This window comes from Pezoporus flaviventris, unplaced genomic scaffold (assembly GCF_033815535.1).
Source record: "Pezoporus flaviventris isolate CSIRO_AGI_PZ_B2104156 unplaced genomic scaffold, CSIRO_AGI_Pfla_v1 ptg000004l, whole genome shotgun sequence".
NCBI lineage: Eukaryota > Metazoa > Chordata > Aves > Psittaciformes > Psittacidae > Pezoporus > Pezoporus flaviventris.
This window is the reverse complement of record NW_026892552.1, coordinates 2,016,568-2,032,471: the sequence shown is the minus strand read 5'-3', so window position 1 is coordinate 2,032,471 and position 15,904 is coordinate 2,016,568. Positions and strand designations below refer to the sequence as shown.

The window sequence follows — 15,904 nt, the reverse complement described above, 5'->3', positions numbered from 1 at the left end:
TTTTGCTCAGCTGCTCCCCGACTCTGAACAGCAGCTCTGTGTAGGCAGGAACCTTTGCAGCAGGTGCCACCTTTGGTTTTATTTCTCATACCTTGATCAGCAGCATGTGGGGTTTATCTAACAGAAGATGATTCTCTTGCAAGACAAGACATGCTTTGCCTGTATGCTCCTGGTGATTTTCCAGCCATGGCCCAGCGTTCACCTCCCTCCTCACCCAGCTGTGGAGAAGCTGCTGTGCTGGGCTGACACCCCACACTGGAAAACCATGTGAACTCCAGTGAGATCCTATCAGTCTCACCCTAACACCCTGGCTCGAAAAACCTCGTCAGTTCCTGACTTGTATTCCAAGACGGCTCAACAAGCCCTGAGCCCACCCACCTTCTCCACTGCAGCCCATGCTGAAATCAAGATACAATGCAAATGAGATCATACAAAGAAAAAAACCTTTATTAGACAAATCAATCAAACCCTGAAGAAACAGTGTCAGGTAAACGTGAGTAATGGTTTTTCCAGCAATGCAGAAACCTTTAAACTGAGAAATTCAGGAAGTTTCATATTCCTCTTGTTGCATTAGTTAAGTTCTCTCTCTCCCGTGACATGAGATAGTGGCGTCCTGACCGCCCAAGACTATTGCATTAACACAGCAATTACTTTAAAATAGTAACCTCTGAAATCTTCCCTGTGCAACTGTTCCTACACAACTTTGTACCAAGGTTTCAAACTGTGTTCTCTTTGCTGTTGAAAAAAGACCAAAGGTTTCAAAACATCCATCTTGTTAAAACCGAACAAGTGGTTTATGTACAGCACAGAGGTCCCAGGCTGGAAGGAGCCTGCTCTGCACCTTGAGGGTGACCTGTGAGGTTTAACAGCTGAGACACGCCATAAGTTACTGCTGCTGCTTCTTCCTCAGGCTGAACACAACAGACACCAGATGAGCCTGACTTACAGCACTACACAAACCAGGAGTGAACCAACAGGAGCTTGGCAGCAAATCACTATGGTTTCCAAAAATGCTCATTTTCATTTCCCCTGGGGCACTTTGGAGCGTAGGGCTCCTGCTACACTGTGCTACTTCAAACAACATGCAGTAAATGTTTGGCATTATAATCAACCCATCACACCCCAAACCAGCTGGTCTTGGATGCTCTCAGTATGCCAAGCTCTTCAAACAAGCCACAACCACAGACTGGAGTATGTGGAGAGGGGCTCAGGTGGAGGCAATGTGAGTGGTCAGGCCCCATCACCCCAAAACCCAGCGCATCATCAAGACAAGGCATGGTGGGATCTGAGCTCTGCCACTTGCACCCTGTGCCATGAGACCTGACCCATGGGGCACAGAGGACACGTGGCACTAGGACAGCAACCACGCTGGGAAATTGCTTAAATTAGAGCCGGAAGTTTTGTGACCTGAGACCACCCCCCTCTTCCACACTCCTACCGACATCTGCTGGCTGCTCCCTGCTCTGCCTTGGCCTTTCCACTGGCACCTGGGAATTCTCCCCTCTCCCAGGAATATGTGCAGGGTTGACACGGCTTAGCCAGCAGCTGGTTAGCGCAGAAGTGGCACAGAGAGAGCGAAGGAGCTGACAGGAGGTTACCATACAGATAAGCTCAGCACCAAGGCACTGGAAAAATCATCTGAAGAAACAATTCACCATAACAATGAAATTGCTTTTATTAAAACAGAAGTGTTAAGCCAAGAAAATAAATTACTGCTATGATAGGCATATTTAGAACATAAGGAAAGACGTTAAATCTCGAGCTCCAGGCCAATATAACCCCAAAACAGAAAGTTACACTACTTTTACTTAAATACCTCAGTTTCTCTTCATGCCCTTCCAAAAACTTTATAAAATGTGCAGCTTACAGAACAAATAGTAACAGAATCACTTGTAACAAAATCTGTACAGCTCATAGCTTTAAAAATAATACTTTTTTTATCTCCAAACAGCTATGTTACTATTACTCATAAATATCAGGCAAACATGTTTTGAATCCCCAAGGCCCCATCCAAAACCAAAGCTATTATATGTAGTTGCAAGAAACCTTCCTGGGACTTCCCCCCAGCCATAGGTCATGTTTGGGGCTGTTTGTGATTATGTGTAAGAAAAAACGTATCTTCACGGGTGAAGACTGTCTCCTTCTGATGGTCAGAGGTCTTCAGGGAGTTTGAAATGGCAATCAAACCTGGAACACAGCAGCGTGCAATGGGTTAGACCAGCTGCACTCCCACCATGGGGCAGGACCCACGGTTCCTCTGTCCTGGTGATCTTGGAAAATGCTTGAGAACCACTGTTTGTCAGAGCTGTGTTTGAGTGGGGAAGGAGTGTTTTTACTGGAAAAGCCTTGCAGGAGAAGCATGACTCTTCCCCTGTGAGTCGATCTGCACCTCAGAGCTCACTCCAAGGCTCAGTCCTAGCAGCAGCCACTTCTAAAGCCTCAACTGCGACTCCCCCAGCAGCTCAGGGTATAACATTTTAACCTTGGCTGGTTCTGTTTAGCTGGTTTGAACTCCTGTACCTGTGGATATGAGCTGTGGGCCTGTGTGGTCAGCACAGCCCACAGTGCCAAACCTACCAGCCACCTAGTGCCTTGGCTACTCCAGCCTTGATCCTGCCTCCCTTACGTGCATTCCTCTGCTCTCTGTGGGCAGGGAGGCTCAACCCTAAGGCCAGAGAGGAAGGAGCTCAGGAAGAAGCTGGCTGATGTGAGTGGGCCATGACATGACTTTCCAAAGGCTGGCACCCACACCAGTGCTCTCCTCCCTCAGAGCAACAGCCATTTCCTGGCAGTGAAGGCATCCTCCAGAAATCAGGTGCTCCCTCGGGCATCCTAGCCCAGGTTCCTCCACCTGGTGATGTGCAGTTTCCTTTGGAAGTTCAAAGGAAACTGTCAATAAATCCAGCTTGGGGAGAATACCGTGGGTTCTCCAGGGCATGTCAGAGGGAATAACTAAGAGCAGGATTTCAGCAAACAGCCACAAGAAACAGATTAGTGGTTAGACAGCTGGGCAGCATTCAGAGTAAAGCAGCTCATCTGAACACTGGTGACTAAGGTGGTACTTAATCCTCTACTGCCTGGAAGGGATTTTGCTTGTTTGCTTCTGCTTCAAGCCAGGGAGGCATCAGATGGGCTGTTTGAGGTGACAGCTCTATGGAAGCCGGTCTTCTCTGACCAAATGAATCAGAACTCGGAGACCAGTCAGGAATGCGTGTGGAAAAGTTTTAATTGAGAAGCTGAGGGTAAGGTTCCCCTGACAAACCTGACCAGCATGTAGACCTGCTGGAAAATCCCCTTCAGGGGCTACTTACAACTCTGCTTCCTTAGGTGGTATATGTGTGCAGAGGGGCTCACACTATTGTCGAGGGACTTATGGTGACCTGGCCTGCTTTCTGCAGAAGAGAGAAGCCAGCATTAGTACAGGGTTAGAGGACAACAGCATCAGCACACGATCTAGTGGGAAGGGAAGAGGCCGAGAACTCTCAGAAACGTAACAGGAGATGCCCTGACAGCTCAGAGCAAAAGGCTTCTGCTCCTCCATCTCACTGCTCCCCAGAAAAGGCCCAAACCTCCCAGGAAAGGAGCTCAGCAGCATCTGCAGCAGAGCCCCATTCATCCCAGGAGGTCGTGCATGTACCCAAGCCCATGACAACATCATAGCTCCTGTGTGTGCAGCATCCCCTCCCCATGCAGCCTCCAGCACTGAAGGTCCTTTCCAGAGCACCTCCCTGAAGACCCTGGCCACCAAAGGGGAGGCTCCACAAGAGAGGGGCTCTCATCCGCCCCGGGGGAGGTTGAGTCTCTGTGGTCATCGTCACTTCCCCACAGTGACCCCTAGACCAAAAGTAGCATCTTCAGTCCCCCCAGGAGAGGTGGTGGCTTGAGCTGAGGTGGCAGTTGCAGGAACAGGCAGAGTGAAGAGAGGATTTTGGCTGCTCGCACTTACTGCAGAAATGTACTGGCTGTTGGGGAACTGGGGTTTCTCCACCACCGCAGAGCTGTGCTGTGAGCTATGGGGCATGTATGGTGGTGAGCCCACGTCTTCACAGAAGCTTTCTTGTGGGATGCTGGAGACACAGCCGCTGTCGGAGCCGCTGGAGCCACTGCCCGACATGCAGTGTGAGGACTCAGAGCTCTCTGTCGCTGGAAGAAAGAGAGGAAGGTCACCCTGACGACCATGAATTTGGCCTATAGGTCTATGCTATATACACTTGATAATATATCTGCTTGCAGAGGCACTGGCCACACAAGCCCACAGATAAGCCACACTCCTGTATGGGCCTCTTTAAAGCTGTAGGTCACAAAATCACCCAAGGAAGTGTGGCAAATGATGCTAGAGATTGGTAGGCACTGGCCAGGGAGGTTCATGCAGGGGAAGCCCGGGGGTAACTAGACCAGGCTACTGAGAGCAAGAGTTGGAGTGCCTTGTACCAAAAGGTCAGAGACGTAGCACTGGTTGCCAATGCCACAGCAGCCCCAGAACCACCAAGCTTCCCACAGGCATGGCTGCAGATCACAGAGTGCTCTACTACTGCATCCAACCTAACTCTCAACTTGGACACTGAGACAGAGGTGGCACAGAAGGGCAGGGACAAGACAAGATGGGGACTGCAGAGAAGCCTGATCTGACCACACAGCTCACAGCAAAAGGTGGGGATGAGCTGCAGAGCGCTGGGCTCATACGTACTCAGTGAGGGCTGGCTGCTCGTCTCATGCTCCAGCTCATCTTCCTCAATGCAGGTGCTGACGTCAAAGGGGCGGCTGGGAGCCAGGACGCCAGGCAGTAGAGCCTGGTCCAGGTACATGTGTAGGTTGAGGGGCCCCAGCAGGGAGGAGGAGGAAGGGCTGTATGCAGCAGGGGTGCTGCCAGTGGAGATCTGTGCCTGTGTCCTTTTGTAGGGGTTGGAATGGTCAAACAGAGACACCGCGATGGATGCTCTGGTCCTGGCACCTGCCAGAAAACATACCAAAGAAGCCTGAGTACCAATCCTGCCCAGCTCACAGGGAGCAAGGAGAAAGACATGGTTAGCACTTGCCTCTGCCTTTCATGATGTAGTCAATAGCACGGTCATTGATAGCTGCCTCACTGGGTTTGATATCCAGGAATGGCTTGTTGCCCACACCCATGGAGACCATCTCCTGCATTCGGATTTCTGGGGAGAAAGAGACCCACAACCACATAATGAGGCTGCCCTAACCCTCCCCACAGGCACTATGAAGATCCAGACCACAGCACTCCTGTGCCAGGCTACTCCTGAACTACTGAGATCAGACCTGTCTTTCCCTTGCTCCCCGGTCCTGAGGAGCCTCCAGTGACAAGCAATCATGCCCTGCTCTGGCATAGTAGCTCAGTGCCATGCTGCCTATGAGAGTCCTGCCAAGCAGGAAGCCTGCAGTGGAGAGAAGACCCTCAGCCAGCTTGGCTGAGACAGCTGCCACTCCAGCAGTGGCCCAGATCACAGGGAGAGAAGGAAGCCTTCCATGAGCAGATCTCACACTCACAGGGCAGGGAACCTGGTGCTAGTATCTCCCATTTCTCCCACTGAGTCCAGTGGGTGTCTACAGTGAAACAGACCTTGGACTGGTCAGGTTCCCTGGGGATGAGGGGTAGGGAAGGGACATGCCCAGCCAAGCTCAGCACATGCTCCTGAGGCTGCATGCCAGCACACAGCCACTTGCTGCACAGAGCTGCCTGCTAACATGCTCCAAACCTGCTCAGGACAGCATGAGCTGAACAGGCCTCCCGCACCTTTTGCGGCACAGACGCCCCAGGAAGGAATCACACCTTTATTGCGGGCTGCCTGCTGCCACAGGATCTTGGCAATGTCACTGGTCCAGGCCTGCTTAGTCTCGGCTGAGCTGGCCTGGAGGATGTAGGTGTCGCTTGACTTCCGCCTTCGGAACCAGATCTCAAAGCGCAGGCCACTGTCTCCAGAGTTCTCTGTCAGACCAATGTCTGCTGTCTGCCAGAAAAAGAAAGCATCAACTGGGGCTCCACGAGGAGAAGAAAGGGTAAACCCTGCCTACACCCTGTGCCAGAGCTACCCTCAGTTCAGCAGACCCAACAGGAAAGAGCCTGAGGATCTGGACAGGAGTAGGTATTATCTGGATGTTGCTGAGCAGAGACAGCCCAGGCAGTTCCCAGGACTTCACTCAGAGTCAGCACCCCCTCCCTACCATGCACATACTGCCTTTCCCTTACATTACCTGTCCCCTCAGAAGACCTTGGCCCCACACCTTATAGCACAGAGCAGGGCCATGCATTAAAGTGTGAAGTATTCCATTCTGGATTCAGTGCATGGCTTGAAGAAGTCTTAGCAGTGGTGGGAGCAGCTTTTCTGCTGAAGGTGCTCCTGCTTCCCAGTTCAGAGCCATGCGTCCATGAGGAAACCAGCCATGGACACTTCTTGCACAAGAGGGAGCTGCAGGGCTGCTCTTACCTTGAAGGAGCGCTTGTAAATGTACACGTCAAAGCCACCCTCGATCCTCTTCGGCTTGCTGAACAGGATCAGGTCCTCGAAGAGGAAGACATGCCGCTGGCACTTCCTACGGCCCAGCCAGATGGTGAACTCATCCTGCCGCACCAGCTGCCCCTGCTCCTTCAGGTTCACCTGAACACGGGGAACACACTGGTAAGACCCCACAGGATCAAGTCTTGGGCAGCCACAGATAGCAGGGTCCTATGTGGCTGTGGTGAAGAAGTGGCAACTATGTGTCATTGTAGGAGGGTTCCTGGAAGAGGTAGGGCTGTGTGGCATTGCTGGAGGCCACATCAGGCTGAAACAAGTGGCTCTGAGCTGAGAAGAGTTGTGCCTTTCTCCTAGGCCTAATCCACAGATGACCCTCTCCTGTCACCTCTGGGGTGACAACTGGAGGCAGCAGCCAGAACTTTCTTTTTGGGGGAAGAAAAGAGACGAAGAGGAATGGAGTCCCATCAAACTGCCATGAGCACGTCTGGGTCAGGAGGCCAGTCCCTCACTTTTTCCTGCCCCAGATCCACCTTTCTGCACCTTGAGCCCTGGGGTTTATCCTCCTCCAGTGCTGCACTTCACATGCCTCTCCCTCAAGTCCCACCTAGCTGATTTTGGCCTATCTTGGGCATCAGCATCTATCTATTCAATTTCCTTCTTGCAAACTGCCTGACTCTCTTATCACCAGCTCAGAAGAGATGGAAGCCCCAAGGCAGTCTGCAGGATGGAATCTGCAAGGGCTGCCAGGCTGCCCCACCTCACCAGTAAGCACCAGGGAGTGTGTTGTGACAAGCAACTCACCCAGCTCAAATCAACAGCATCCACACTGTCTTTCCTAACACATCAAGACCTCCAAGCCCTGCTGTTCCCTTGCCCTGTGCCTTAGTAGTCCTTCTGTGCTGTACTCGCATCCTGTTCACTGTAGGAAGTTGAGAGGGGTGCTCACCATACAACCCACAGACCCTAAATCTAGATAAGGTGAAGAGTGGCTCCACCCCCCGGGCAGGGGAGAACAATAACATACATCACAGTCACGGATGGCATCCATGGCCAGGAGGTCATTCCCATGCCGGAGCTGAAACTTCACCATCTCCTCAGCAGCACGGAGGTATCCCAGCTCCTGCTCTTGTGCCTCGCTGCACTCCTTGATCAGGTCCTTCAGGAGAAGGGCATATTTGCTCATTCGCTGGATGGGTTTCAGCAGGTAGGAGGCCAGGTCCATCTTATCCCCAAGCTGCACCTGCTTTAACTGAGAAATGCAGCAGAGTGAAGGCAGCAGCACCCGTGGAGCACCCCATATTCCCCAGGCAGGCACTGATACAGCTCTCCTCACTGGGGTGCTCTCTTTGCTCTGAAGGGAAATGCAAGGCCCTAGGACCAGCGCTGCTGTGTGCTGGGCTCCTTTCCAAAGCACTCGCTGCATGTCTGCTCCTGTACCCCCATGTACACTTGTGCAGAGAGCTGTGCCAGGAAAGCAGAAGTGCTGAGCATGTCCTGAGCAGGGAAGCTGGGCTTGTTTGGACAGACCAGACACCCAAATACCAAGAGCAATCATGATGCAGGCAGTGGAATCTACCTTAAAGAAGGTATTCCCATGGCTGGCGAGCAGTGAGTCCGACTTCGGCTTGTTCTTGCTATACAAAGCATACATCCCAAACTGGTCTTTCTGCAAAAGAGAATCCCCTGTGAGAACAATGCCCACTCAGGAAGCAGTGACAACCATGCACGGGGTTGATAAGTCTAGCTCTGCCTCCCCAAGCTGCAGCAAAGCCTCCTATGACATTAGGAGTAACTTTGTTTCAAGTTCATTAAGAGTCAGGGAATGTTCTTGTCTTCATAAAGCAGCTAACACTTTTTAATCCGTTGTCCTGTTACCCCTTGTCCCTTACATTCCCCAACAGGTACCATTCACCTGGTAGCAGCAAACATGCAAGAGTCAGCTGAGCTTAAGACCAGTGGCAAGTGCTTCTCCCTAGCAGCTCCCTCCAAGAAGAGCAGCAGGTCAGTACCTCCCCCCTCACTGAAATCACTCTACACGGACACCACAGGCAGAAGACAGGGTAAGGGATACCTCTATATAAGCACGCGGGCTCTAAGGAGCAGAAACTGCCTCCCTGGCAGTGACTCTTGGTAGTGAAGAGCCACAGGAAAGACAAAGAGCATCTGCTGCTGCCTGGACTCAGCCTCACAGAGCCATCCCAGTCCAGCCTAGCATTGGAGCTGGCAATGGACAAACCAGCCCAGCACAGGGTCCCGAAGAAAGCCACAGCCCACTAATGTGAAGGTGAGCAGCCAGATGTACAGGCACTTCTGGGCAAAGGAGCCACACGTGTCTGCAGGAACCCGGCCCAGGGGATGATGTGCTGGTGCCTTACGTGTCGGAGGAAGCAGTGGCTGACCCTAAGTGGGTGGTTGCAGCAGCTCTCCAGCTCCCGCAGGAAGTACTGGCTGTGGAAGTCATAGAGTTTCTCCAGGTTCCCAAAAATGACACTGCGCTTCCCACGTAGGTCCTGGGGGAGGTCCAGGCGCTCCATCTCAGGGAAGTAGCTGTCAATGATGTAGCAAAGCGACCTCACATATTCCCGCTCTGTGGTTACCATCTCATCGATGATGTGACGCAGCTTGCTGTGAGAGGAAACACTCAGCCTTGAAGGGGCCCGGCCTGGAGCAGGGCTACAGCAGTCACAGTGCCTGCAGAGCATGCGAGTGTCCCTAGAGAATCCCTCCCCAAGACCCAGCATGGAGATGAGGTGGCCCCTGAACACGATCCAAGTTCAGATTCACAAATGTCCATGACAGCACTGACAAAGCTCGTGGCTGATCAAAGGCATTCCACTGGCTTTTCTGTTGAGGAAGGGTGAGCCTCTGGCTGGCTGTGGTCCTAACCCAGCCTCAGCAGGACACACACACCCCAGACCCTGCTCTGAACTTAACAGGCTGCTCTGCAAATGGCTGCACTCCTAAAACAACAGGCACAGCAGAAGTCACGGTAACTTCTGTGAGGAGGAGACAGCCTGACGACTGGGTGCTGTGGGAAGCAAGTTAAACCTGGGAGAACAGAAGCTCTGGACACAGGTGCTGTTAGGCTTGTGCCAATATAAATGAGAGTGAGAAACAAACCTTGTGTCTCTTGGTCAGGGAACAGCAATTCCTTGCATGGGTTGCTCCGCACGTCTCTAAAAGGATTGCTCTTAGGTACTCGAGGTTTCCACTGTGAGGCAGTGGAGCACCAAACATAACTATTCCAACGTGTGCCTGCCTTCTCTGACTAAGGCTTCCCCAGGCCAACTCCTCTGACTGTTCAGGGGACCCAGCAGTGGGACTGCCACAGTGCCCACGGACAGGAGGACTGCAGCATCACTCCCTTGAGAAGCACAGCAATTACTTTCCTGCCTGATGGTATTCATCCCCCGACATGAATTTTCCTGACACATGGTAGGGTATCAGAGGCCCCATCCAGAAGGGGATGTCTGCAGCCCTCCCATGCAGAGCAGTAGCAGAGCTCTGCAGTCCCTCCGCACTAATTTCTCATCTCTCCTACCAATTTTTTCACAGAATCCCAGGCTGGTTTGGGCTGGAAGGGACCTTAAAGCTCATCCAGTTCCAACCCCTGCCACAGGCAGGGACACCTTCCACTAGACCAGATTGCTCCAAGCCCCGTCCAACCTGGCCTTGAACACTGCCAGGAATGGGGCAGCCACAGCTTCTCTGGGCAACCTGTGCTAGGGCCTCAGCACCCTCACAGGGAAGAACTTCTTCCTAAGATCTCATTTCATCTCCCCTCTGTCAGATTAAAGCCATTCGCCCTTGTTCTGTGCCTACAGGCCCTTGTCAAAAGTCTCTCCCCAGATTTCTTCAATCTTTTCCAGTGAGAGCAGCTGAAAGACCTGCCCTGTGATCCCCCTTCAAGCACAGTCCACATGCCTGGGCTCTCCGTAGGTTAGCCATGCTGCAGTCCTACAACAAAGTATGTAACTGGAGCTACACCTCCATCTATCTGCCCTGTATACTCTCCCAAAGTAACTGTCACTGCAGAGCCCTTCACATCTTTGCTGGCTGCCTTTTCAATATCCTGAGAACCTGAGCACTGAGTATCATGGCCACTTACCTGCCCCAGCTCTTGGCTTCTGACACAGAGAGGCAGCCCCTCGGTCCCTCCTGCACCAGGCAGTCTGCAGGCCAGTTGTGAGCACCTTGCTGCCGCAGAGCGAATGTCCTGTCCACCAGCTCGGTGCTACTCACCTCCAGCCCCTTGATAAAGACGCCAGTGTTGCCATACCTGGCTGGCTCGCTCAGCGTCCTCTGGCAGCCTGACCATAGACTCTCACCACAAGGGAGGTCAAAGCTTTGGGCCTTCCGGAGCATCCTCCTGGAAGGCAGCTTCCCAGAGGCAGCAGTAGATGTGCTGGATGGCTTTACCTCTGGAGTTTCTAAAATACTCTCCAGGTTTGGCTTTTCTTCAGGCAGCTTTGGAGACTTGGAGACCCCGCTGGCAAAAGAAACTCTGCTCTGAGGACCAGGGCTGAGAGTGGCTTGGCAGGCAAGCTCTTCCCCAGCACTGACATCACCAGGGCAGCTCAAGAAGGGTAAGGGCACTTTCTCCTTAGCCCACCCCAGAGTGCAGTTGGGCCTGTTGTAGCAGTGGGGTGTGCTGCAAGTCCTGTCCCAGTGGGACCTGGAGGTGGCCCCCTCAGAGTGCCGCCGGTGGGAGAGGCTGCCAGCCTGGGGCTGCTCCCCCAAAGCTGGTTTCTGGTCTGACCACAGAGACTTCCTTGTTCTTAAGGCTGCTTCGAGTTTCTTTTCAAAAACCAGCTTGGTCTCCTGGCATTTAGACCATGCGAACTTCCACTGTTTGAGCCCCTTGTCACTTTTCAGCTCACAGGCCAGCTCCTTCATCTCCTGGAACCGGGCATCACTGATGTCTGGGTGCTGTCCCTTGTAACTCTCCAGGCACTGGATCACATCTGTGCAGTGCTCAGTGGAGCTGCAGTCCTCCATGCTGATGCAGGCAAGGTGCCGCATACCTTCCAAGGCCCATTCGTATGCCTGTAGAGCAAGGACAAAAGGCAACAGCCAGTCAGAGGGGCTTGGTGAAGAATAACTCTAACTCAGTGCCTCAAGACAAGAGAAAGGATGAGTGTGTGGCCACCACAGTTCCTTGAGTGTGAGAGGAGGGGGGGCCGCTATTGTCAATAGGGCTTTAACAATTCAGCAAAACAAACAGCTCCTTTATGCAGAGGGCTTCAGCTGTGCTGGCTGCTCTGCCACAGCTCCACCTCCACAACAGGTCCCTGTGCGCCCCCACTGCCTGCCACATTTGTCCTCTCTGGGCAGGGGACCCAGGGGAAGCTGCTACCAGGGCTCCAGGAATTCACACCTCAGTATGGCCTTGCTCAGTATAAAACCTGGAACCCACTCTCCTCCTTTGCCAAGCCATTCTCACCATGACCCCATGGGATGAGGTCGAGAGGACATCAGTAAGCTGCAGGGAGTGGGACTGCTGCTCCCCAGGCCACTTCCCTGGAACTGATGGTATGCAAAAGCCTGGAGTTCAGTGAGAGCTGGGCTCTGGATCACCCCAAGTGCTCTGCTCCATCCTTGCAGCAAGTAGGAATCAGAGACCATGCAAGCCCAGCTGCAGCTTGCGCATCTCCTGTGCCTGCTTGCACCCATGCAGTGTGCCATACCCTGCCTACCTGCCTGGCTCTGCTTTTTCCAGTGCTACATGCTTGTGCTGGTGAGTCGACTACTGAGCTCAGCAGTTTATTTCTAATACTCCAGGAATGCTGGAAGCAGTTTCACAGGGCTTAACTAAAGCAGTGGTACATGTGCTGGCTTTGCTAAAACCGCTCTGCCATGTCAGTATAACAGAGGAGCAGGACAAAATGTGGTCTGATGTGACAGAAAAGGTAGGAGTGCCTTACCACAAAACACTGTTCACAAAGGCCTGTCTCTCATCAATAAAAATGAAAGGCAAACATCTCAATTGCGCAAGCTCATAAGCCACTACTCATAAATAAAGCAGGGATGATGACAAGGCTTAACTCTAGAGTGAGCAAGATGTGACCAGTTGCCATAAGCCTGACCAGGAACCTTTACCACAAGATGAAAACAGTTATTTGTTAAAATCAGATGCACAAGGCGGGGAAAACACCAAGGACAGGCCTGCTTGGCACCTTCCACCAACTGCCCAAGACCAGCGGATGTGCAGAAACACCCCAGCCTGCCCTCAAGGTAAGCCAGACCATCTCTTGCCTGACAGCACTTGACCTGTCAGGCTCCAAGTAACTGCTACGTTTCTGCAGAGAAGCAATGCTTATGCTTTGTGCCAAGAACAAAGTGACCACTCTTAAATAATTTTCCAACAGCCTTACTGTGGCAGCCTTCACTCAAAATGTTTAAAGCACATATTTTTGTGCTTTAGACATCAAGAATATCCATCCAAGCTTTATGTAGACATGGAGTAGTCACTGCATCTCCCTCAGGGATGTGGTAGTCAGGTTCAGGTGCCAGACTCACTGTCTGTTGATGACAGAGGTATGGAGGGCAGGAGGTGCTTCACTGATGTAGCGCCCAGTCTCCAGATGGGGACAGTTATGAGAGTCAAGCACCTTTGTATGAGAGCTGAATGCCAGCACATGTGGGGTAGCCTGCAGACTGAGCAGAGCCACTCCAGAGACGGATTCCAGAGGAGCTCCCACAGCCATTCACAATGCTCATTTGAGCTGCAGCTGCATGGTACGCGTGCAGCCAGCCCATTACTCATGCAGAGCAAGGAGCTGCTTCAGAAACACCAGCAGCTGCTTGGGGAAAATGCTTCTCACACAGCCCTATACAACCACAGCACAGGACAACCAGAAGAACAGCAGTCCCCTCTCTTCCCATCACCCTGCCCAGAGCAGCAACAGGCCCCTGACCTGCTTCTTTCTTCATTCAGGCTTTACACTGTAGACAGACACTGGCAAAGGTTGCCCAGAGAAGCTCTGGCTGCCCTATCCCTGGCAGTGTTCAAGGCCAGTTTGGACTGGGCTTGGAGCAACCTGGTCTAGTGGAAGGTGTCCCTGCCTGTGGCAGGGGTTGGAACTGGATGAGCTTTAAGGTCTCTTCCAACTTAAACCAGTCTGGGATTCTGTGATTCTATGACATGCCCATCGTTGGGTGCTGGGAGTAGGGTACAGAGGCAGAGGGCGTGCCAAACCCTGGTGAGAATCCACATTTATCTGGGATGCAGAGGGATATTCTCTGGGGGGCAGAAGCGCACACGGCAAGGTGAAATGCTGAGCGCAGCGGAGCCCAGCAGATCTACACAGCAGTGACAGATGGCCCATTCTGCTGTTGGTTTGCGCTGCTCCCTCCAGCTGCACACAAACCAACACCAGCCCCTTCCCAGCTCTTCAGAGCAAGGGCTGGCTGTCAGGGTGAGCTAAGGGCATGTCTCACCTCTCTGGCTGTGCAGGTCAATGGGTAATCCTGACCAAAGGCTGCATGCTGGCTTCATTTCACGCACTAATGGGAAGAGCTGAGCTCAAAAGGCACACAGGGCTCTGAAAGAGAGTGCTGAGAGCAGTGTGAAGAAATGGCAGAGCCAGAATGCCAGCCTGGCCTTTACAGCAGCCAGCTGGGAAGGGAGCCACCCATTGAAGGCCTTCTCTGAGGCTCGAGATCTCACTTCCCTGCACAGATGGGACAGGCAGAGAGAGAGAAAAAGAATGTCCTTTTATTTCTAGGAAACACTGCAGATCTGCATGGGGCCCCAGTGAGGAGGAACTGGGGCTGCAAATCACAGAGGGAGGCAGCCCCACCACCTCTCATCTTCACATGGTATCTGTCAGCTCTTGAACAGGGCTCCAAAGGCTGCACAGAAATTAATCTAAACCTCGATGGCATTTCTTCCAGTCCCAGTGCCTGTCACGGGCCAGTGAATAGCTCAGCTTTGTTCCTGCACAATGGGAGCAGTCCTCCACACCCTGCAGCTTGCTTGGTAACATGCTAAATGGCCACCAAGGTTTTCTCCAGTCACATAACCTGCTTCAACTGCCTTTTTAGCACATGAAATACAGCCCTCTCCATGGACCATGTGTGCCTTGGCACCCAGGGGGAAACACCCTCATGCAAGCATGGGTATTGTGATTATCTGTGTCCTGGTAAGGTTACTAACCACACTCAGCCAAGCCAGGATACTACCCTCCTCCTGTGGGGCTTTCTGGGGGTAGGCAGCCCTACAGCTCCTCTGCCAGGCTGCAAGAGCTGCTTGTATAGAATAGGAGGCACCTCTGTGCAGGGAAACTGAATCTTCCCACCCAGGTTTGGAACCTGGCAGGAAGAAGCCTGTACCTCTGCTTTTGATCTTTACAGACAAGTTGTTACTGAAACTCTCAATTAGAGGATTAAAGACTAATGTGCTTCCTGCACACACATGGCTGTGTGAGGAGTCAGCAACAGGTCGGTCCTGCCAGGCTGCCTGAGGAGGCAGGGGCTACTGAGGACCTGCAGAGCCATAGGGAAGAGCCAGGGTCTTCCCTGGACCATGGAGCAACCCCCAAGCCCATCACCTTGTGTTGGTGACTCCTCATTTCACTACAAGCAAGGCTTGCAGTGCATAGAGGACAGAGGCTCCTGGGGTCTGTTCTCCTTGGCACCACTGAAGTGCCATCTGAAAACACAGACCAAGAGAAGCTGCTCAGCCCTGGCTCAGGGAACATTTCCAGCACTTCACAGAAAAACTACAGGGGTCCTGAGTCCTCAACCAAGCCATCACTCAGATACTGTACCTCACCAACCCAAACCTATCACAGACTCACCAGATTCCTCTCATACTCAAGGTCCAGTAATCTCTAAGACACCTTTTGGGTAGCCAAGACAGGAGACAGACACTGCATCTGCAGACATATGCCAGAAGGGGCAATTTCAAGGTGAGCTGCCTTTGACCAAACTTTCTATTTCATCTCTACTTGTGGGGAGATGATGATTGTAACTGTATTTTTCTTGTAACATAGGAAACTGGGTGTCTGCACAGAAACCCTCTAACTTTCTGCAGAGTTATAAAGCACCTGCCTAGGCGGGTGACTAACTGCTGCAAGAAAGTTTGTTTCTGAGCCTGATGTGACTGCACAGAGCAGCTGAGGAAAGGGTGATGAAAAGTCAAGACTGATCATGATGCAGGCAATGATGCAACACAGCTGTGGGATAATGACTGAAGCACAGCAACAAGACAGACCCAGTCCCCCCCATCCTTCTGCAGCGATGCACCAGGACTACAAGCCCCTCACTCCCTCTCAACCCAGAGAGCAGCACAAGAAGTTGGGAACATGCCAAGAACAGGGAAACAGAAACCAACATTATCAAACCAAGCCTTGACGCAGCTTGTGTGCAGCTTCTGAACACCAGCTGGCTGCACTCTGTTGTTTGTTAGTGAGACACAAATAACAGCACAT

General features: G+C 52.4%; 1 protein-coding gene across 4 annotated transcripts in view; it reads right to left on the bottom strand.

The window, feature by feature from the left end:
* Positions 1 to 426: 426 nt before the first annotated feature.
* Positions 427 to 15,904, bottom strand: part of PLEKHG4 (pleckstrin homology and RhoGEF domain containing G4) — a 90,019-nt gene continuing 74,541 nt past the window's right edge. For 2 of the 4 annotated variants that reach the window (XM_061445456.1, XM_061445459.1), the window contains 9 exons: positions 10,579 to 11,516; positions 8,846 to 9,095; positions 8,047 to 8,136; positions 7,495 to 7,719; positions 6,441 to 6,611; positions 5,786 to 5,963; positions 5,037 to 5,153; positions 4,688 to 4,951; positions 427 to 4,143 (listed from right to left, as the gene is read on the bottom strand). In XM_061445456.1, the coding sequence (XP_061301440.1) occupies positions 3,815 to 4,143; positions 4,688 to 4,951; positions 5,037 to 5,153; positions 5,786 to 5,963; positions 6,441 to 6,611; positions 7,495 to 7,719; positions 8,047 to 8,136; positions 8,846 to 9,095; positions 10,579 to 11,516 (2,562 nt within the window). In that variant the 3' untranslated portion in view covers positions 427 to 3,814. The remainder of the gene's footprint in view (positions 4,144 to 4,687; positions 4,952 to 5,036; positions 5,154 to 5,785; positions 5,964 to 6,440; positions 6,612 to 7,494; positions 7,720 to 8,046; positions 8,137 to 8,845; positions 9,096 to 10,578; positions 11,517 to 15,904) is intronic. The other 2 variants (XM_061445457.1, XM_061445458.1) reach the window with 2 other exon arrangements.